This window comes from Periophthalmus magnuspinnatus, chromosome 21, assembly GCF_009829125.3.
Source record: "Periophthalmus magnuspinnatus isolate fPerMag1 chromosome 21, fPerMag1.2.pri, whole genome shotgun sequence".
Taxonomy (NCBI): domain Eukaryota; kingdom Metazoa; phylum Chordata; class Actinopteri; order Gobiiformes; family Gobiidae; genus Periophthalmus; species Periophthalmus magnuspinnatus.
Window position 1 is genome coordinate 21,071,103 of NC_047146.1, and position 24,174 is coordinate 21,095,276.

Below are 24,174 nucleotides of genomic sequence, written 5' to 3' on the forward strand. Positions count from 1 at the left end.
TTCAGGAGGCTGTGATCAAAATGGGAGTTTGTGGTCCAGTTTAGGGTTTTTAGGGTTGATTATCAACAATAAAGATGAGAGTGAATAACTGAAAAACTGTTGGCTAATGCTAGCTAACTTGTGACTATACTGTTATTTGAGGGGACTTGATTAACATCCATGATAATTACAAGCCATAATGTTTGACTACTTCCTGTTTTTATCCAGATCTCGACGATAGCGGAGAGTGAGGATTCGCAGGAGTCAGTAGACAGTGTCACTGATTCACAGAAACGCAGAGAGATCCTGTCCAGACGCCCCTCCTACAGGTCAGCATGGGTATAACATCAGGAGTTCACACTTGAAAACAACTATTTATTTATTGTTGACACACTGAGATCGAAATCACCTTTTCAAGGGTGATCTGGGCCAAAGTGAAACCGCAGTGCAAATCATGAAAAAAACTTACACATACTTATATTATTTTACTTTGAGATTTTTTTGGTTTGACAACCTGTGCATTGCCATTATCTGCACTTTCATATTATACTCATCCTCCCTGTGTTGTTTGTACAGAAAGATCCTTAATGACCTTTCTTCTGATGCTCCGGCTGTGCCCCGTATTGAGGAGGAGAAAGCTGAGGAGGACTCTGCCTCTGCTGCTGCAGCTGCCACGCCCGCCATTACCACAGTTACAGTGCCCACGCCCATCTACCAGACCAGCAGCGGGCAGTACAGTAAGTTTACAGGGGAGAGATTGTTCAAATCTACACAATAAGGAGCAGGGCGGAAGAAATTCAGGAAATGATCGATTGCTCAAAAATCGTTCTTACTCTGAGTGGGTTTGCCTCACCACAGATCTGGAATATAATTTGAAGACAAATAGGTTTTAATGCCATACTGTGAAAATTCATATTGACCAATTACATTCTGCTATAAGATAAGCTTTTTATCATTGCCATTTAATAAAAAAAAAAAAAATTGTCAGATTTCTTCCTCTGTCATCTGAAATCTGCTCCTCTAAACCACATGCTTTTACTGGCAGAAGATTGGCTCCAGACCTCTCCACTGAAAAGACCCAAACTGATCACTTAGAAATGAGTAAATCTTGATCTTAGTTAGGAATTAGATTACTGACTGAGCGATTGTGTAACTATGCTGCTCATACACAAAAATCCTTTCTGATGCCTTTGTTTTTTCTGTCACAAGGAGCCACTTTTCACTTTATTCTTATGTTTCCTCGAGGCCAGAACCCAAGTCTGTTTTTTTGAAACTGATCCCAAAGCCCTGGAGCAAATTCTTTAAAGCTCATTTACTTCTTTCCTCCTGTTTCAAACTGTGAGGTGAATTTGAACTGAACTCAGGCCTTGACTCAGTTGTAACTTTGTACTGTTCTGTCCTGTATTGACACAACATCCAAAACATCTTTTCCCGTTCATTTAGTTACAGCCAATAGAAGACAATATTGAAAAAGAAAAACAATAGCATATTTATGAGGTCTGAACTCTTATCACTCTAACCTTCTTCCTCTGCCCTACTTGTTCTGCCCCCCCCCCCCCTCCTTCTCCTTCTCCCCCCACCTCTCTTTTTCTTTAACCCTCTTCCTTTCTCTGTCTCTCCTCTACCTCTCACCCCATCTTTCTCTCTACTCTCTACCACCCTCTGTCTTGCTCTGTCCGGCTCTCACCCGCTTCTCCCCTCTGTCTCTCTTTTTTACCCTCTGCACCATTTCTGTCACCCTCACCCTCACCCCCCTCCTCTGTCTTTAACCCTTTTCCTTTCCATCTCTCTCCTTTTCTCTTACCCTTCCACTCACACCCCCACCTCTATTTATCACCCTCTCTCACATCTCCCTCTCTCCAACCCCCCTCTGTCTCTTTCTCTGTCCCTCCCTTTCCATTCCTCCTCCGTCTCTCCTCAGTTGCCATCACTCAGGGCGGGGCCATCCAGTTGGCGAACAATGGCACTGATGGAGTTCAGGGGATCCAGACTCTGACCACAGCTCAGCCTGGAGCCACCATCCTGCAGTACGCCCAGACCAGCGACGGCCAGCAGATCCTCGTGCCGAGTAACCAGGTCGTAGTCCAAGGTCAGAACCAAGAGGGTCACTTTTATTATTGAACACTGAATGTGAGGAAAAATATGTAATTGTATTAGTAGGCTTGTCACAATAATACATTTTAAAGTGCAGTATATTACCTACAAAAATATGACAATAGACTGTTTTCAAAGTTTTTACAACAGGTACCACCAAACTTATTGGCTTTCCAAGTACCACCAGATCTAAACCTGGTCTGAAATGAGACTAAATCAGGTCTAAAGTTAGTCTTAACCATAGATAGATACTTATTAATAATGATTAACCTAAAGTAGGATAAAAATATTAACAGATTTGTCTCTAAATAAACCAAATATTCAAACTGCAGAGGGTCCTGCGTACCTCCAGTGGTACACGTACTACAGTTTGAGAAACACCGCAATAGACGATAATATTGAAATTATTCTAAAGCACGATAATCCCAGTGAACTATTTTCTAAATAAACCAACTGGGGGGGGGGGGGGGTGTTCAGATGACATCACAATGTTTTATAAGCCAGTAATATTTAATACAGATGGGGGAAGCTAAAATTAATATAGTTGAAACGCAGATTTTTATTATAATACAGTGAGTTCTTGGGTCTAGTCACAAATGATCAGGTTCAACATTTGTGAGTTTACCTTTTAGATATTTCATGGTAAAGTCCAATGTAAACAATTGGAAAATCTGGCTCTTGCCCCCATCTGGGAGAATGACATCATCACTTTATAGAATCTGAAAACCACTTATAAAATGTTGCAATAAATAAACAGCAGAATATCAGATAATACGATTTTGATGTGCATGTGAACAAAGCCACAGAAGGTAATTATTTGACCCTCTACAGCTCAAATCTTATTCTATACTATAAATAACACAATCTCCATCCAATATCGCAAAGAAAATGTACATGTGGTAGATACTTTATATAATGAATTGAACAATAATTTGATACAGGAATTGTTGTGAGAAGCCTATGTAATATGTCTCACAATTATTAGATTTACAATGTTCTCTGGCAGAAAACTTATTCCATAGTTTGTTCATGTTGTGTTCATTGTTGTTAAATCCTTACTGTCCTAGCGGCTTCAGGCGATGTGCAGGCCTATCAGATCAGAGCCGCTCCAGCCAGCACCATCGCCCCGAGCGTGGTCATGGCCTCGTCTCCTGCTCTGCCCACAGGGGGCGCAACTGAGGAGGTCACCCGCAAACGAGAGGTCCGCCTCATGAAGAACAGGTACTGCAATCACTGTAAACATTCAATGAACAAGTAGCATCTTGTAGCAGAGTAGTTAGTGCTTCAACCTCACAGCAAGAAGGTTGTGAGTTTGATTGGTTGGGTGTGGTCTTTCTCTCTGTGTCTGTGCAGGTTCCCTTTTGTTTTCACCACAGGACAGAACTCCCATGTAAAAGAAATTCAGAACTTTATTGAACTTTCCTGGTAAAAAAAATAACAATTAAGTGAATAAATTAAATATTGTAAAACATTCAAATTCTAAAGCATTCTGTTGAAAGGGCGGGGCATGATTATAACTTGGATGGGAGACCAGAGGGAATACCAGGTGCATACTGTTGTTGCGTCCTTAGGCAAGACACTTCACATTGCCTAGTATAAATGTGGTGTGTGAGGTGATGGACCGAGGTGCCAATGTTGCAGATTGGCAACCTCACTCCTGTCAGTCTGCCCCAGAGCAGCTGTGGCTACACTAGTAGATTACCACCAGTGTTGTGTAAATGGTTCAATTGAAAGTGCTTTTCGTTCAAAAAGTGCTTTATTCGTAGAAAGCATTATTAATTTTACTATTATATTATTAAATGTTTCTAATTGCTGGAAACAAATCTCTGAAGTCTTAAGTGAATTCTTTTTGTTTATTTTCCCACAGAGAGGCGGCTCGTGAGTGTCGCCGGAAAAAGAAGGAGTATGTGAAGTGTTTGGAAAACCGCGTGGCCGTGCTGGAAAACCAAAACAAAACGCTCATCGAAGAACTCAAGGCCCTCAAAGACCTGTATTGCCACAAGTCTGAGTAGGTCCAACTGCAGAGAGAGGGACAAGTAGCATCATCTCACTACATACATAACGTACGTGCACGACTGCACGTAGAACATTTTAGTACCACTTTATAATAACTACATCTTAATTAGTCTTAATGAAGACTAAATCCATTATGAACAAGATTCAGGTTTAGTAACTTAATTAAGGGTTTGAATTTACTAGTTATTATGCCTGAATCACTCTTAATAAACTTGTTCATTATGAATTAAGTATTTATTTATTCAGGCATGAATAAGTGCAGTTATAATAGTGGTACTACCATTTTACACAGGTCCTATTTCTCTTCTATAGGCTGTGAATATTTTTTAAGTCTTAATTAACCTAATGTTATCACAATTAGCAGCTCTTGAACAACAAAAGATAAATTGCATAGATAAATATGCAAAGAAATAGCAGTTTATATTATTAAAACTACAATTCCCGATGTATGGTGGGTACGACATATGTACAATGTTTACAAATGGAGTAATAAGTGTGCATTTAATTGTCTTATGGCAATTAACATATTTAATCACTTTAAAGGTGCTGTACCTGATTTTTACTGTCTTAAAAACATGAAAATCAGAAGTTAATTTAGAGGTGGTTATTCCTCACTTACATATCGAGCATCATAATTATTATACACCAAACATACACCATGATTTTATAAGCACTTTCCATAACTATCAGAGTCCATCAAGGTAATGCTAACAACAACTAGCATGCTAACTGCATACAAGCCTTATTTCTTGGTTTGCAGCAGACAATACACAGTGGACTCATTTTGACCCTAACAGCTGGTTTTACAATATATCTGCACTGGGAAAATACAAATATTACACCAGTTTCACCTATCAAACTTCACAGCCTACTTCAAGAGAAAAAGTGTCATTTCAAAGCAAATTCATCGCACACCTACACTACCCTGGATTTCCTACAAACATGCAAACAGAAATATGAATTATTGTCAAAGTTATTATAATTATCACATTATAAGTACAATTAAAAAACTGTTGGAAATGGCACTACAATAATGAAAACAGGGTATACTTATTTGAATGCAAGTGGTGCTCAAATGTGTTGGAAATCACAGGGTATCTCATAATGTGTGGCTGTACCTTCATAAAATTAATAAGAGAAAATGATCATGTATAGTGTTTACATGTTTGGTGTGAATCCAGGAAGAGCAATTTTCTGGCTGCTCAGATGTGGTGGCAGCTGCAATACGATTTCTACAGAATAGAGGAATACTTGGACTGAAAAGGAAAGAAAGTATTGGTACATTCAGTATTGTCGATAATGAATAATAAATATTACTACTAAATTTTAAATAGAGTAGTATACTATGAAAGCTTTGCCAATAGATTATGGGGTGTTTTGGAGGTATAAACACAGTGTCCTCTGTTTATATTGCCACAACTGAGAACATTTGCTAGAGAACTTAGTTATCTAGCTGGTACATGGACTGAACTAGTACTAAACCAGGACTAGACCAGGACTCGGCCAGGACTAGGCCAGAACTAAACCAGGACTAAACAGGACCAAACTGTCTAAACCAAGATTAAACAACTAGGATAAAACTTGAAATAATCTGGTCTCGGGCTAAACCAGGACTAAACTAGAACCAAACCAGGACTAAACTGTGACTTAACCAAGCCTAAAGCAGCAGTAAACCAGGACTAAATTACAACTAAACCAGGACTAAACCTGGATTTCACCAGGACTTAACTGTGACTAAACCAAGATTAAACTACTACGATGGACTAAACTAGTCTGGGGGTAAACTAGAACTAAACCATATTTGCAGCAGAAATGAACAGAGCTAAACTGGAACCAAATGGGGACTAGACTAGACCAGGATTAAAGTAGGGCTGAACCAGGACTAAACCAGAACTTGGCCAGAACACATAAAATACTCTCTAATTATATGTAGATAGCTTGCAACTGACTTATTTTGACCTCAAGAGCTGCTTATACAAAATATCTGTGTACTGTGAGACCATTTTGCTAAAATCCATGGGAAAAAACAGGCACAGCGCCTTTAATAGGGATGATATCTAGTGATATTCACCAAGCCTGCCAATATAAGTGGAGGACACAGTTGTAATGTAGATGTATTTTGTGTGCTGGACTCCATCTTAATATGTAATCCTTTTTATATTCCCTGTACATAGCCTTTTGCATGTGTAGACTTTATTCATTTCATTTGATAAAAACTTGTTGTATGAAATATTTGTAAAATAGTTGTAAAATAGGCAGAACTGTAGGTCTCTCTATGTGGAATTCACTTAACCACTCCATTATGGCAGCTATGTCTATGGAAAAGGCCTTTGTAACAGATTATTATGCGTTCCATTGTTTTTATAGTTCAGAAAGCAGCTAGAGTCCACATTTCAATTTAGATTTTGATTTATTTAGTTCTTGCTTGCGGTTTTAAAAAAAATGCAGAATTTACAACATACAAAACACAAAAAGACAGGAATAAGTAAATACATTATAATGCAATACAATATTTATACACCATCTTAAAATAAAACGTATTATTTCAGTGTTTTTATTGCCTTGTTCTTAGGCTGTACTTGCTCACTCAAAAAGATGTCTCTAAATCAATTATTATGCCATCTTTTTCCTAAATATTTTATGTTAAATTTATGTTTTTAGTAAATTCATATCAAGCAACGAGCCTTGGATAAAAGATAAAGTAATAAAATAGATAGAAGATAAAATAATTAATGGGAAAAATATGATATAAAATAATTTAAATTGGCCACTCTTACTGTAATTGAGATTGGGTTTTACTCGCTTTTTAAACAATATAAATGAATGACAAAAAATATGAAATACTAAAGCTAAACATAATAGATTAGTGGTTTAAAGTTCAGATAGCTAGAAAATACCTTCTTTGATTTAACTGTAGGCCGCCTGATTTAGCCGATAAGTTAATGGCTAATGGAAGTAAGTTTTGAATCTATTTCAAAGTGCAAAATAGTTGTTCTCTTATGAATAAATGAAAGGGAATATTGCTGCTAAATGCCTATAAAATTGAGAATTGTTCACAATATTTACAAAATGTACAAATATGCATTACAAAATCAGAAAGTCGTTGCCAACTACTTGTATTGATATTAACAAAATAGCAATCTAAGGCTAAATACTGTTATCGTGTATCATACAACATCATTTCCATCTAGGTGTGAGTATTGACAAAAAGTATTATCTGTCTAATTTCTTTTTTTTATTTTATTTTTTTCTGAAAATACTAATCAGATAAATGTCTGCAGCTCATCAGACATGTGCTAAAACGTGCCTGTAGATGTCTGGGTTGAGGACGTTCAAGTATTGCACAAAAAGTGAAAGGGAAGAAAGTGAATGTAAACACAGAAGTGCAGAAATAGCACAATTTTTGAAAGATTACATTCAAATAAAACTGAAAAAAATGAGAAAAATAAAAACTTTCAAACAATATACTTGATATTTTAATTTGCATAACTAGCTAAAGAACTATTGTAGAGTAGATAATACTACAATATCGCTCACTCGTCAGCTCTTTTCATTCTTTTCTTACAGCTTGAAAATAGTCCTACATGTGGTATTTAAAGTTGTACTGCTATGTAACTTTTCTGGTGGCAAGAACTTAGTCAGCTCATCTCCAAGACGACGTTATTGTTTTGCCTGGATTGTTCACAGTATGGCATTAAACGTAGCTATATCCAGCATTTATTTCATTATTTAAGTCTGTTTTCATTACTCAAAAATCTGTTAAAAGCCCTAGAGAACTTTGCGGGCTTGCCTCTCCGCAGATCTGACTTGTAACTTAACCTATTTACATCACCTGCTTGTGGCTATAGAAATAGATACAATTAATACTATACTGTGGAACATTACAAGCTAATAATAATAGTCTCAACGGAGATAAATAGAAAACCAGAAAAGTTGCATAGTACTCCTTTAACATCTAATTTAAATACGTTATCATAAATTTATACTGTCAGTAGTGTGAAAATAAATCAAAACGGGTGCTTGCAAATCCTTCGTTACTGTTAAAATGTGGACTCAACTTCGTAACTTTTGTAATAATGCAATATCCTATCAACAGTGTTCTCAATTTTGGGCCAAGATCTTTTTAACCCAATGGGCCTTGAATGTGCATGAACTTACATCATAGACTTTGTAAACTAGAAATTCAACTTTTTTATTGATTCATGTGGTCACAACTTTGTATATTGCCACTAATTTTACAAGTGGTTAAAGTACAATTTCATTTTATTGTATGGTAACTAACGGTTGTCGCCAAACGATGCATTCTTAACTGTTTGTTTGTGGGAATTATCTGTACTGTTGTATTACCAATCTTTTGTAAGCACTTATGGCGTATAATAAACTACAATACAAATATTTATTCCATGCAACTTTCTGGAGGTGGCATGTCACCTGCATGATTCCATTGAAATAGAAAGTTTAAATCATACTTCAGAACATTCTCAATGGAGATATGTTTTATGCTATAGTTTGGAAGATTATAGCTAAAGGAACAACAAATAATAAGTTTATGGAGATGCAATGAAGGATTAAAAAAATGCTTTTGTTTTGGTCTTCTTTTGGCTTAAAGTTTACATACTGGGGCTTCAATATAAGGAAAAATATATTTCCTAACTTAATCAGGAACCTTAATTGATATCTAGGTCTACATTTGAGTGTGCAACTTTCCTTTTCAAAAAGGGTGTGGGTCGTTGAGGATACAAAAATAGCATCAATGTAAGTACAGACCCAACGGTTTAAATCCTCTTTGAATGACAGCCCCTGCAGCCAATCAGCGCCTGCGAGAGAGTCATGTTTTGATTTATTATCCAATCAGAGACGAAAGAATTCCTCAATGGGCGGGACTACACCGTATCCCTGCCAAATGTCATAACAGATGGCAGCAGAGGAGACTGGCAGATTCGTGCTGGTGGTGATTGAATATTGTTAATACGTGTTTAACAATCTAAAATAGCCGGCCTATCTATTTATGAATGGGAATGCTCATCTTCCGTCTGTGACAAATATGCAGATTAGCTACAGGCAGCCCTTCAAAACAAATGACGTAAATTGAGAGGACGTATGCTAAATTATTTTTATATTAAAACTCTTATTAAGAAGTTCTGAATTAAAGGCACCCTGGGACATTATATAGGTATTTATACGGTATTCTTTATATTTGGTGTTTCTGTAGAAAATTATAACTCATTAACATATATCGTTCATAATTACTAGTTAGACAACATTATTTTAATTATTTTAGCAAATTATACTTTGACGTCAATTGTCCAAATGCAGTTGCCGTACTCCAGAATCCACACCGGCTAACGCATGCGTAGAGAGCTTTGCGAAACAAATTGGGCAGTGACGAATTGGGCGGTGACAAGCGGCACAGACTGTAATTCCAACGAAAGGAAAAGGGACCGCTACAGAGAAGATTTGGACGCTTTATATGGATTTATGTACTGTAAATTAATTGGAAAACGCGTGTTGCTTTTAATACTGTCCTTGTTCTTTAATTTTGTCGTGTTTTGTGGCTTTTCTTCAACGACGATCCCAAAATCTCTGGACTACAGTTCGATGCCTGATCCGCTTGCAAGAGGGACAGCTGCTGGGATTGTTTGGATACTATGAGGAATGTTTTATTTTTACCAAGAAAAACATATCATTTTTATGTTTTAACGTACGCGTATTTTTATACTACTACCTAATTTAATTTTACAGTTATAATTTTGCAAACTGGGCGTGTTAATAAGGCTTTTTTGATAGGAATGCTAGCTTGTTAGCCGCTTAGCATAGTTTCGCCGTGCTGAACGAATGAATGAACGGACTGTATTGTAGCCACGAAAACAACTTTTTATTGTTTTATGTTAACGATCCAACCCACAACGAGGAAGTTGGCGTTTAAAGACATTATGATCGTGCTGTGCTAAGTGCCACAAATGGACTGGAATGCGGTTCGAAATGAAAATCGGTGATTGAAGAAGAGGCTAGAGAGCGAGAATTTGGGTTTGCGCTAATGTTTGGACAAAAAAGAACGTAAACTAGCCACGTTTATTCGCACTATTTGGACTGAGTTTAAAGCTTAGAACTGTGTGGAAATGGGGAACACGTTATCATGCTGCGTCTCACCAGAATCGAGCCCCAAACTCCCGTCGAGACAAGCTCCGGAGAGGCTGGAGGAGGTTCACACGAGTACCGATGTGAGCGACGACAACACCGGGCCTTACCTGCAGCACATCAGCGACAGAGAGATCCCAGATGGTACGTACTCACAGCAGGGACGTGAGTATTATACTGACGAACTGGGGACTAATTAGACAAATCTAAAAAAAAATCTACTTTAAACCAGGACCAAGTGAGACAGACCTGGATAGTCCTGGTTTAGTCCATTCCTAAGGCTGCACACACGTTATGTCCAAATTGGGACTAAGGAGTGAGCATTATTGACAACAATGAATACCTCAATATATAATTTTGCTATATTCAGACGATCAGAAATGAACCTCAACCATCACATTTAAAGGCACATTTTAGTACAAATATTGCACAAAACATGAATGGACCATAAAAATACCTATAAAGGGGCAGAAATGTCACTATACCCTTGCATTTATACATCAGATGTTTTATCTCCCACATCTAACTGGGATTTAATCTGGAATATAACCTGGATTGAGAATAATACAGGACTGGAATAGGACCAAACTACATCAGGACTAAACTGGGTTTAAACCAGCATCACACATAAGGTGTGTTCAAGTGTGAACACACCTTAAGGACTAAACCAGTGCTGAAGTCCAAGATATCAGAACACAGACTAGAACGTAAACCAGCACTGAATCATCTAAGTCTATAATGGGTAAATATACTTAACTAGTATCCTTTGCAAAATAGGTATCTACACAAAATTTAATTAAATTGTAAAAAATATGCTATTTTTTAGTGAATAAAGAAAATATATATTTTTTTAAGTGTGTTTTAACATTGTACAAACAGGACACAAGCTACATGAACCATAAAAGTAATGTAGAATAATATGTTGTGTAAGAACAGTTATAGATCAAATTACATGACTATTAAATGGAAATAGTTAAAATAAAATAAAATTCCATTGTGCGAACAGGGTGTGTGGAGTTGACTGTAAGAATGGACAGGAAGCGTCTGGGGAGCGCGAGGTCACAACTCACTCCCTTTTCCTGAGGGAGGGGCCCATAATGTGATACTGGGTTTAGAATTACACTCGACCACAAACACACGGCAACATCAGTGATATCAGTATGGTACTACGAAGTAGTAGCTGACAAGAACATTAATCAATATATTATTAAGGTCTGTCCTAGCTGCCCTAATTGGTTATGGGTTCACGTGACATCAGAATATTGAAGAGTCCCTGAAGTGTAAAACTGAGCTGGGGGACAGGTCAGAAGCTTGTGGTGGAATCTGTATTTGCTGGGCTCATCTACATGAAGCAAAAACTGGCACACAGCTCAATGTCTTCTCTGTCATTAAAAAAACAAAAGTGAAATGATTATTTCACAGTAGCTTCAGAATGTGGTACCATTGTTCAACCCAAAAGACATGATTGTTGTCAGGTGAAAGGAAGCCATAAGATTAATATGACATCTTATGTTATATATTATATAGGCCCCAGTTCTCCATCTAAATTATCAAATTCTAGTACACTGAACACGACCTATTGTTCAAAGAAATTGCATAGATTTGGATGAAGCAGATTAAATAAGGCTTAAACAGTAACTGTGTTGAAAAAGTAGTAAATCAGTCAACACAAACGTTTTCTCAGGAGTTTAGGCACAGCTGTTGTAGAAGTTGGGAGTCATTTTGAGTCTGTTCCTCATGTCTCCTCTCTCTTCTGTTTTTATGGCAGTCTATTTTTCACCCTCTTTCTCGCTCCTCTCTCCCTCCTTCTTTCTCCTCTCTCTTTGTCCCCCTCTCACCTTCTTTCCCTCTCCTCTCTTCCTCCCTCTCATCTTATTTCTCTCCCTCCCTCTCTCTCTTCCTCTCACTACTCTGTCTCACCCTCTACTCTCTCTCCTCCTAATCCTCTACTTTATACAAGTCTCCATCTGTGAAGGTAAATGAACTATTCTGTTTTTAAAGGGGACACAGCATATAATACAAAATCAACATTTATGAGCTTTTAACTGCGATATAATGTTCCCTCATCGTTAACTTACATTTGTAATCAGTAGATTGCCATTATCTTGTCCTGCATTAGAGGCTTGAGGTCTCAGAAAATGTCAGTTTTCACCTAAATCCTATCCCCACCCACTGCTCTGTACTTTCTTGCTATTATTCAGAGACATTGTAGTTTTAGACATTTTCAAAAAACTAGTTGGCTAAATGAAAATTTGCGGCTTGTTATGATGAAATATCTCTATGAAGAGGCATGGCTTCTTTGTTCACCAGTTTTGAACAGGAAATCAATGGACACGTTTTTATTATTAAGTCATTTTAGATCAATATTGCAGTTTACAATGAACAGAATGTAATGTGATCTACATATTGTAATGATCTGATATTTTGTGTTTAGATCAGAGTTGGCACCTTTTGTTGTTGTAACTGTTTATTTGTTGTTGTAACTGTTATGTTATGTAACTGTTTTTGTGTGACGCTTGGTTGCTATGCCGACAAGTTGATGTGAAGGTTCTATTGGTTACTGGTCTGTTTTGGAGACTGGCTCGAGTGAGCTGAGACTGCTGTTGTTTTGCTGTTTTGGCGTGAGTTGTGGCCTAAGGTAGCCCGTGTATTCAGAAAATAAACAAACAGGAGAAATTCTGCGTGTTTCCTTACACTAGAACGCTCCAGTATTTTATAGTCTAATATTAAATACCCCCAAAGCATAATATGTCTTAAGGATTAAGACGTTAAATAAAACATGTTCAAAATCATAATTTAAATGGATGCAAAGTACAATAATTTCATTCACAAACAAAATATCTTGTCATATTCTGCATACAAACTGCTAACCCTGTAGTTTAGTTTAATCTGCACAAATCCTCAGAAAAATCTCAATTGGATATTTTTTCCAGGTCGTTCAGCTCTAAAATACATTGATCTTGGTGAACTCTTTTTGTAGTTTCAGTTTTTATTAAATCTCTCTCTTTTAAAGTGTGACTGCAGCTCATGACTTCCTCCTGTTCTGCCTCCAGGCCACATCTGTGAAACCAAAACAACTCATGACAAATACTCATCACCTTCAAAGTCCTGGTTTAGTCCTGGTTTAGTCCTGGTTTAGTCCTGGTTTAGTCCTGGTTTAGTCCCTGTTTAGTCCCTGTTTAGTCCCCGTTCAGACCTTGTTCAGACCTTGTTCAGTCCTGGTTTAGTCCTGGTTTAGTCCTGGTTTAGTCCTGGTTTAGTCCTGGTTTAGTCCTGGTTTAGTCCTGGTTTAGTCCTGGTTTAGTCCCTGTTTAGTCCCTGTTTAGTCCCCGTTCAGACCTTGTTCAGACCTTGTTCAGACCTTGTTCAGTCCTGGTTGAGTCCTGGTTGAGTCCTGGTTGAGTCCTGGTTGAGTCCTGGTTGAGTCCTGGTTGAGTCCTGGTTGAGTCCTGGTTGAGTCCTGGTTGAGTCCTGGTTGAGCCCTGGTTGAGCCCTGGTTGAGTCCTTCATCACATCTGGTCAAGCCTGACTTTATCTGGTTTAGATCCACTTTAGTCTTTGGTTAGTCCTGTTTTTGACTTATTTTTTTGTATTTTACATGTTTTTGTTTCTGCAGAGTTGGCTTTGGAGTCGAACCCTTCGGATCATGCTCGGGCCAGTACCATCTTCCTCTGCAAGTCTCAGACAGACGGTGAGTCACACCGCCCATATAAAATTGAAGTAGTTTGTGTTTTTAGATTTAGGAAGTAGAGATGAGCACAAGAGTTGTAGTCGACTAAAGAAATTCACTGAACATCTGATCTGCCGATCGATTAGTCGACTAAAAAGGGACGTACACATATACAAATATACGCATGTATATTTATTTAATTATAATAAATACAATTATATATTAAAACATATATTATATTGTTATAATCTCATCATCTCATCTCCGTATAATCAAAATAAAATGATTAGTCGACAAATAAAAGTTTTTTACACTGCCACTAGTTAAGTCGATGTAAAAGAGCATCTGCTCCAAGAGCGATGCATTTGGGCCAGTGTGGACCCAACAGTCACATTCTGGACTTCAGTAAACCCATAGTTTGGAGTGAGGCAATTGTGGTGTGAATGCGTGTCCACGGAGACAGTAAAAGTGCTTTGAATTGGCCAAAAAGCGCTCGGATCACGTATATTTGTATGAATGGCCGCTGGAGCTGCTGTTTCACACGTTTGTCTGACGAGACCATTTGAATCAATTTAAAAGTGAATCTCCTCCTGCCTCTGTCTGGGTCTGTCTGTGTGTGTAGTTCCAAAAGCTTTCTCCTCCACCACCAGCACGTACAGTCCTCACAATGTATTTAGCCACAGGTTAAAGAAAAGACCACCGTGTACAGGGGATGTGTGTGCATATTCACAGGGCTCTGTCCATTTGAAGTGTGTGGTCATAGAAATAATTTTAACGATGAATGGCTCTTGGTGCATGTTTGGGGTGAATGGTACGCGGTGTATGTGAACAAGACCAACCCAAAAAGTAGAGTAAACAGAACAAAATCTAGAGCGCTCTGGGGTCAGTCCACAGAGTACATGAAAGTGTGTGAAAACGACCTGAAATACATCGACCGATTCATCGACTAAAGGCCTACAGCCATAATGCTCACAGATTTTAAGTGTTTTTTGTGTAGTTTGACCTGGTGGTTTTGCCTGCTTGTTGCCATGGTATATAAGTTTAATGCTACACTGTGGAGGATTCCAGGCAATGCAATACTTTAGGTGGTGGCGGACCCTCCATCAGAAAAGTTATATTAGTGCACCTTTAAACTCTCCTGTCTCTTAGCAGCTTGTTAACCCCACATCTCATAGAATAACTTTCTTCTTAATTTCAGTTTTTAGTGTAACACAAGTCAGTCGATATAATGCAAATACTTATCTTCTTTTATTTTTCAGTTCGAGACAGAAGGAAAAGCAACCACATAAACCATATCAGCCATGTAAGTTTCAGAATATTTATTTTTTATGCTAAGTTTATCAGTTACATTTTTCTTTTATTACTTAGAATGGGAGAATGCATAGTTTGATTGTAAATGGATGGATACTTCGATGTATTTTAATTGTTTGTTACCTGCCTGGGGTGACAAACTAGCTTTAGCTAAATCTGATGTAAAGCATCTCTTCTTTTATCAGATTAATGTGTTTGCACATGATCACTATGAAAATAAATCTTTCAAAGCCCCTCCCCCTGGAGAGAGTATTGGTCCACCATAGATGACAGCTAAAATAATGTTATTAAGCCATCCCATATCCTTAGTTTAATGTTTGTGGTGTTTTTTGTAGGTTTCTCCTGGCCCTTTGTCAAAGAAGTACAGCTCCTGCTCCACCATCTTCATCGATGACAGCACAGTCAGCCAGCCCAACCTCAAGAGCACCATCAAATGGTGAGGGGGAAATGCACAAGAAATCATGTTTAAGACACAGTACAAACAAGCAATGGAGTCTGCTACACTTTGACTTTAAAAATACACTATTAAGAGATATTTAAAGGGCCTATATTATGCTGTTTTATGATCTATGTTATAATGTTGTTTCTCATCAGAAATATACCCAGAATTGTTTGGTTTACATATGTTTAACTGCATATTTAGGCTGTTTTCTCAAAGAGAAAACACCACCTGTGATGTCATGTGGTAATACAGGAAGTGCTCCACTGTGTTTTATAAACAGCAAAGTGCCATATATACATTTTAATCCAAGTGATTTGTTGTATTTGACTAGCCCTCTTCAAAGTTTTAAACCCTGGTCTATGGAAAATGAGAATTACAGAAACATTAGTGCGACTTGCTGTAGAGATCCATTTCAGCTAATGAATTTTTCTTTTTCTTTCAGTGTAACATTAGCAATTTACTACCACATCAAAAACAGGTGAGCACTTTTGCTTTTTTTTTTTTTTTTTTAAGATTTATTTAATGATCGTAAAAAAAATATGTTTTGTTTTTTTGCATTTCAGGGACTCAGATCGGTCAATGGATATCTTTGATGAGAAGTTGCATCCCTTATCGGTGTGTATGGCTCAATCACTGTCATATCAGTCCGTTTTATTCAGGTGTCCTAGGGCAAGACATCACATCTCATCAGTTATATATGGGTGTAATTACTGGTAGTTTTCATTTTCTGTTATATGACAGGTTTTCATGTTTTTCTAATTATGACTTTGTTTGGAGGGACAATACCTGTGCTAGATATGTATCATAGTTTTACATCAATTAAGTGGCAGATTGTTAGAAAAAAAAGTTGACAAGAAAAGTACAAACATATTGGAAGTAGAGGTGAGCTCTAAAACACAATACCTCTACCTACAGTTGAAACCAGCGGTTTACATACACTATATAAAAAGACACATGCGCTTGTGTTCTCACTGTCTGACATGAAAGACTTCCTATTTTAGGTCAATTAGGATTACCTAAATTATTTCTATTTGCTAAATGAAGGAAGTAATGAAAAATAGTCTAAAAAAAATCTACCCTCATTATTCTGGCAAAGACAGAAGTTTACGCACATTTCATTAGTATTTGATACCATTGCCAACTGTATGACTTGGTTGTCCTTATACAAGATTCTCACAATAGTTGGCTCAGTTATACCAGATAGAGAAATGGGTCAAAATTCCTGCCAAGTTTGTTGGCCACCTTGCCTTTTCAGGTCTGTCCATAAATTTTCTATAGGTTTGAGATCAGGGCTTTGTGATGGCCACTCCAAAACATTTACTTTGTTATACTTTAGCCAGTTTGGCTGTATGCTTCGGGTCATTGTCCATTTGGAAGACCCATTTGTGCCCAAGTGTCAACTTCCTGGCTGATGTCTTGATGTTGCTTCAGTATTTCCACATAATATTCTTTCCTCATGATGCCATCTGTTTTATGAAGTGCACCAGTTCCTCCTGCAGCAAAACAACCCCAAAACACGATGTTGCCACCCCTGTATTTCACAGTGGAGATGGTGCTCTCTGGCTTGCAAGCTACCCCCTAACAATGCTCATTATGGCCAAAAAGTCAAATTTAGTTTTTGTCAGAGCACAGGACATGTCTCCAACAATTAAGGTCTTTGTCCTTCTTCCTGAAAGAGTGGCTGTCCAGCCTGTCGATACAGTACTCGTTTCACTCTGGATAATGAGACTCTTACCAGCTTCAACCAGCATCTCCACAAGGTCTTTTGCTTTTGTTCTTGGGTTGATATGCACATTTCGGACCAAAGCACATTCATCTCTGGAACACAGAACTTGTCTCCTTCCGGAGCGGTGTGATGGCTGGACATTCCCATGGTGTTTACACTTGCATGTAATTGTTTGAAGAGATGATCATGGCACCTTCAGGCATCTGGAAATTCCACTTAAGGATGAACCAGACTTGTGCACAGTCCACAATTCTCTTCCTGATATCTTGACTGATTTCTTTTGATTTTCCCATGATGTTACACAAAGAAGCAGTGTGTTTCAGGTGTGTCTTCAAATACATCCACCAGTGTGTCTCTAATTAACTCAAATGTCAAAAATTTGATGCTTCCAAAGACATGACATCATCATCTGTGTTTTCCCAAATTGTTTAAATGCAGAGTAATCTTACTGTATGTAAAAGTCTGACTTTGAAGAAAGTAATGAAAAATGGTCTAAAAAAAGTCCTTCTCTCATTATTTTGGCATTTAGCAAATAGAAATAATTTTGGTGATCCTAATTGACCTGTTTCAACTGTATGTCACCAACACAGAAAATTCCATCCAAAATGCAGGGACAATTTATGTGCCAGGAACCAGGAAGTAAAATTATAAACTTTATCAAAATAAAAAAAAAAAAAGTAGGTGATTTTTATATTTTTTTTCCCCCCAAAATCTTAAATATAAAGTTAACTTTGTTTTACAGAAAGGTGTAGTCAAACCTGTCATACACACTTTAAATGTCAGAACCCAAGATGTCTAAAGTATATTAAACATGCATGGTGTTTTGTTTTTTGCAGAGAGAGCCGGTACCAGAGGAGTACTGCCGCATCGACCCGGAACACAAACTCATCTATCGTTTCGTCAGGACGTTATTCAGTGCGGCGCAGCTCACAGCAGAATGCGCCATTGTCACTCTGGTCAGTCTCTGCGTCTACTGTCCATTCACTATTGTTTCTGGTCATTACAAAGCACTTTATGTACAGTAGAGGAGGTTACATGATTCAGTTTATGTGTTCAAACTTGGTCCTATTGTCCTAATCATTGTGTCTTTTGTAGCTTTTGCTGTCTCTTGGGCCTCAAATTAGATTAGATAAGCCCACAATTATTCATGCTGTCACAGATTCTTCTTGTTCATAGATGCCATTTTGAGTACTTTTCACCATTCAAAAAGATGGACTATTTTATTTTTAATTGTTAATCAATTGCAATGGCAACAGTGATCACTCTGATTAAAGGTAATATCACAGGAATAGTGTAAAAAAAAAAAAAAAAATATATATATATATATATATATAAAATTTAAAAAAAACCCATTGCCTATCAGATATAAGTAAATGTTAAAATTTACTATTGATTTTGTATGACAATTTTAACTTTGCCCAGGGGGAAAGCAGAATGAGCTCCTTAGTTTGCGTTGCCAGATCCAACGACTAAAAAACCACCTGTGTTTGTGTCCTCAGCATATGTCAGTTTATGGCATCTGGGTTTTGTTGTAATCTTGGCTGTAATCTGTTTGCGGACACAAGGATGTGCTGCTAGAAGGGTACACTAGGGGGCACTATATCCATATTTTTCATAGATTTAGTGAATGTTTATTGGTTTCACAAGTTGTTTTCAGACATTGTACAAAGGGGATATATCTTTAGATTATTATAGTATATGTGTTTGTGGTGTACTATGATTTGAACAATTTTAGTTTCAAAGTATTAAAAGTGTTACCCAGATACAAACTAGATACTAATTTGAACAGGCATATCTGTCTATTTACTATTAACATTCTTTATTTTTTCTAGGATAGTGTTAACATTACCAAGCTGGCGACTCAAACAGATGTCATTAGTAGTGTGTAATATAATGTTCTATAATGATACAATAAACATTCCCCCTGACCTGTGTCCCTTAGGTGTACCTGGAGCGCCTGCTGACCTACGCAGAGCTGGACATCTGCCCGGCCAACTGGAAGAGGATCGTTTTGGGGGCGATTCTTTTGGCTTCTAAAGTTTGGGATGACCAGGCGGTTTGGAACGTCGACTACTGCCAGATCCTCAAGGACATCACTGTGGAGGACATGTAAGTGCAAGAGCCAAGGAATATGCCATATGAGAGGGGGTATTTTACTTCTATGGGGGTATTGACTCCTAATACATACCATATTGTATACATAATAACATGTTTTATAAGTTTTACTTTCGTTTTTGATGCGGTGAGTCCCCCCAAGTCATCTCATCATATCTCTATCTGTCAAATCTCTCACATATACCCCTTTTCTTTGCCCCCCAACCCCTTTCTCTGTCTCTCCTCCCACCCCTGTCTCTTTCTCTGTCTGTCTCCCTTTCCTCGCACTTTCTTCTTCTTTGCTCTCTTCTCCCCCCCCTCATCTTTTAATTTTTCTGTCCCTCTTTTGCTCCTTCCCTTTCTCTTTCTCTCTTTCTTTTTCTCTCTCTCCCTCTCTCTCTCTCTCTCTTCCTAGCCCCCTCCCCTTCTCTCTCGCCGTCTGAAGTGCCTTTGTACTCCTGGTCCTGGTCTGGAGTACCTCTCTTGGTCTCTGTATAATGGACCAGGATCTCGCCCGGTCCATTAGTTGCCCGGGGCGACCAGACATCACACACAAACGCTTTTTACTCAACGCTGCAACCAACAAAGAGATGGAGAGGATGTGGTCGCCCGGGAAACCAACTCCAGCTTCAGACTGCTCTTTGGTCCTGATTTAGACTTGGTTTAGTCCTGGTTCACTCCTGGTTTAGTCCCTGGTTTGCTCCTGGTCAAGTCCTAACGCAGACATAGTTCAGACCAGATTTAATCTTGGTTTAGTCCTGGTCCAGTCTCTGGTTTAATTCTGGTCAAATCCTAGCTTGGGTTAGACCTGGTTCTGGATTAATCCTAGCAATCTACAACAGCATTTACAATCAACATCACCACTGTAACAAGGTAGTGTCTTGCTCGAGGACACAATGAAAACCTGAGCTTTGTAGCCAAAATACAATGATAATAACCCTTCTTTTTTTAACCATATACGTTAGTTACATTTGAAGAGCCATTTCAATATGTACTTATTTTTTTGTGATTGACAGGAACGAGATGGAGCGTCACTTCCTGGAGCTGCTACAGTTCAACATAAACGTCCCTGCGAGTGTTTACGCCAAATATTACTTTGACCTGAGACAGCTCGCCGACGACAACAACTTGAGCTTCCCCCTGGAGCCGCTCAACAACCAGAGGGCCCAGAAACTAGAGGTGAGAACGTGTACAATCTCCAAAATAAGACAAAAAGCTTACAATTTTAGTACATTTTCAGTGCAATGATGCTTCAGTTACAGGTGAATAAAGATTAGTCAAACATGCAGGAATCTCTAAATACTCTTTGGGGGAGGGGGTAACTGAAAAAGGGCATGGTTAAAACCTTGATTTTGTACAATACATCTTCTTTTAAAGCAGAACCAAGTAACATTTTTCACCATTGAACATCTTTGTATGTCCCTGTGTATGAAAGTTACTTAGTTCTGCTTTAATTATGTGCATATGTCTTTGTTTTTTTCTTCAGGCCATCTCTCGTCTGTGTGAGGACAAATACAAAGACCTGAGCCGGGCCGCCATGAGACGCTCCTTCAGTGCAGACAACCTGATCGGGATCCGCCGCTCCAACGCTGTCCTCTCTTAGGTCCTCTCGTTTTCTGACGGTTTCAACACAAACTCCTCCTCCCTCTTTTTGACCCTCGAACAAAACATTTAACCAGGACTTAAGCCAAATTTACTACAAACATACAGCATTCAGGATGGATTTGAGGTTTAAAGCTGCACTATGTAACTTTTCTAGTAGGGGTCTGCCATCTTCTTGTCTCCATGGAAATGTTTTTGCTTTGAGGTGCACAGCATTGACAAAAATAAAGTGTTTTCTTGTCTGATAATCATGAAGTGTACGTTAGCATGCTAGTTGTTGCTAGCTTTACAGCAGCAAAACTCGCAAAAAGCACCAAAAAAAACTTGTGGTGAATAATTAGGATGCACAAAATGTATGATTTAGTTGAAGAATAATTTTGGACCACTGCACACTGGTTAAAAGGAACATTTCTGGTTTTCAAATTTTTACTTTTAGAGATTGACCTTATGTGTTTTTCTATAATCTGTTCTACTACAAATGTTCCACAGTATGGCATTAAACCTTTCTTTCTATCTCCACAATGACAAGCAGGTAGCAGACCTCCACAGAAAAGCTACGCAATGTACTTTTAAAATTGTCTGTTACTTCTCCACGTCCACAGTGAATATTGACTCAAAGGCTGGTGACTATTGGGTTAAACAAGGTAATAGATTTGATGGAAGTTTACAAATTATAGACTGAAAGCTGCATGGGTCCTGTATGTTAAGTGCCAAGTTTAGTTTTACCACTTTTTGTAGGGATTTTAACCTGGTGTTCTCATGTTGCCATCAAATTTTGGGGACTTTGGTAAAGATTCAAATGGTACTAATGCCCATTTGATCTATGTAGAATTTGAAGAGTACTAAATATACTGCTTATAAAATACACACACAAAAGAGATTAGCTGGAAATCTCCTCCTATATGTTATTAATACATATTTTGGAATGGTCAGTGCCATCTTAGTTTTTTTTTTTTTCCTTTTTTGACTAATATTTTAAACCCCCCCCCCCAGAATTTCTAAATGAGCCAAAGATACAAGTTGTTTTAGAGTAGCCGATGTAAGGGTAAGGATTCTTTTTAAGTCAATGTCCATATATTTAACTTGCTGCTGTGGCCAAGAATAACCAAGAGGCCCTTATAACAGTATATTTAAAACTCTGCAATTGTAAAAGAATACAATGTAAGAAAAAAGTCAAATTGTGGTGCTAAATATTTCTTGTATAGGAAAGTTCCCAAAATATGTCAGATATAAAATGTCTCCCGATGGAGAGTGAATATAAGAGGATAAAGTCTAGTCCCAGACTGCACTGGTCTGTATGTATCAGAGGTATTTAAGTCTTGGTTTGGTTCTGGTTTATTCCTTGGTTAGACCTGTTTTAGTCCTGGTTTGGTTCTGGGATAGTCTTGGTTTTGTGCACCTCTTGCGGGGTGTTCTCTGCAGCAGTGGTCAGTATCTAACCGATGCATTACACCTGGTTTTAGTCCTGGTTTAGTTCTAGGTTATACCTGGTTTAGTCTTTGTTTATTGTGACCTTCGTTGGATTATCCATAGAAGAAACCTTGGAACAGTCACAACCTTTGAGCCAATGAGACTTTAGTTTACAGGCTGTGGACACTGGTTTCGTCCATTTGAAAGTCCATTAACAGTATTGTGCTGCCCCTCCCAAGTCCTGGTTCAGACCTCGTTCAGACCTGGTTTATTCCTGGTTTAGACCCGGCTTAGACCAGGGGGCGGCTACTTGTTGCTTACTGTGTAGGCTTTAGCTGTGAACCTGTCGTGTTTTTAACAGAATCATTTGCAGATGGACTATTTTAAATAAACACTAATCATAAACAAAATATTGCATGGTCTGTTTTATTTATTTTGTGGATTTGACTTCTCTATAACATATTTGCCTTAACTATATTTCTCCAACCAAATTAAAGTTTACTGTACATGTTTCATTTTGCCAGCATAAACTCAACAATGAGGTCTAGATGTGGCTATACAAGCTTGTAAAAGCCTGATCTCGTCAGATCTCAGCAGATCTGGCCGGGCCTTGCTTAGCTTCCGCTGGGAGTATCAGGTGCCACAGGGAACCAGTGGCAAAAAAAACTTGTGGCCTTTGATGAGACACTTCACGCACATTGCCTAGAATGAAAATGTTGTGTGTGTAAGGGGCGAATGGTCAGATTGGCCACCATCAAGTGTGGAGTGAATGAATAATGCACTGTAAAATATTACTACAAAATCTGGATTTTACCATATTTAGCTGCCCAACTGTTTTAGTATCATTGCCCCATAGAATGTTATGTCATCGAAAACCCAGCAATATTCTTGAGTTATCTTGCATATTTAGTTGGGTCTGACAAACTCAAAACATGTAACTTATTTGTACCTGAAATGTCACCAGTGTCAAAGTCATGCAATGTTATTAAACACAATTTTTTTAATTTCACATTGAAAATAAACATAAGTCACAAAAAATAGTGTCAAAGAACAACATCAGTATTTTTACTATTTATAATCATTCACATTCACTCAAACTCATAGGACTAATAAATAAAATGTTAAAGAACTGGGACAATCAGTGGATTTTTATGCATTTAAATGTATATACACACTACTCTGTAATTCCTCTGAACCAACAGGGGGAGCACATAGATTATTGCCATAGCAAATTTACAAAACAAGTCCAGGGTCCATAAAAAATGCAAAATACATTAAATGACTTGTAGTAATGAATAATTGTAATCAAAAGCACAATAATAAAGAATTTGAAAAATGGAAAAGGAGGTACTATAATGAAAAAATAAAATCAACTGTACTTTCACAACCTCCAAAACCATTAGGAAATAATGTAAAACAATATTTTTGTGATTGTAAAAATAAAAAAATAATCACATTTGAAATTTTAACATTTCAGTCAAATTTCAAGTAATTTCCGGCATATAAAACGGCACAGAGGACTCCCTTATCAGGGAAAATGTTACATTGCAATCACCAAAGCACATGTTTCTCACAAATAATAGCAAACATATAGATTTATGTACAAATTTATACAAGACAAGATTGTACATTTTCAAATGTTTTTCTTATAGATTCTGACTATTGTCTATAATACAGATATTTACAGCAATA

General features: G+C 37.7%; 2 protein-coding genes across 4 annotated transcripts in view; both read left to right on the plus strand.

Moving 5' to 3' along the window:
* Positions 1–8,486, plus strand: part of LOC117389308 (cyclic AMP-responsive element-binding protein 1-like) — an 11,596-nt gene extending 3,110 nt beyond the window's left edge. The window contains exons 4-8 of one of the 3 annotated variants that reach the window (XM_055230343.1): positions 208–308; positions 556–716; positions 1,901–2,068; positions 3,150–3,294; positions 3,941–4,112. In XM_055230343.1, the coding sequence (XP_055086318.1) occupies positions 208–308; positions 556–716; positions 1,901–2,068; positions 3,150–3,294; positions 3,941–4,085 (720 nt within the window). In that variant the 3' untranslated portion in view covers positions 4,086–4,112. Of the gene's footprint in view, positions 1–207; positions 309–555; positions 717–1,900; positions 2,069–3,140; positions 3,295–3,940 lie in introns of all 3 variants that reach the window. The other 2 variants (XM_033986960.2, XM_055230342.1) reach the window with 2 other exon arrangements.
* A 968-nt stretch (positions 8,487–9,454) lies between these two features.
* Positions 9,455–22,884, plus strand: ccnyl1 (cyclin Y-like 1). Its single transcript, XM_033987485.2, has 10 exons — positions 9,455–10,371; positions 13,844–13,918; positions 15,157–15,200; positions 15,544–15,644; positions 16,093–16,128; positions 16,214–16,265; positions 18,213–18,332; positions 19,319–19,485; positions 20,487–20,649; positions 20,957–22,884. Exons 1-10 carry the CDS (start codon positions 10,209–10,211, stop codon positions 21,071–21,073), a joined length of 1,038 nt encoding a protein of 345 aa, XP_033843376.1. The 5' UTR covers positions 9,455–10,208; the 3' UTR covers positions 21,074–22,884.
* The last annotated feature ends 1,290 nt before the right edge of the window (positions 22,885–24,174 follow it).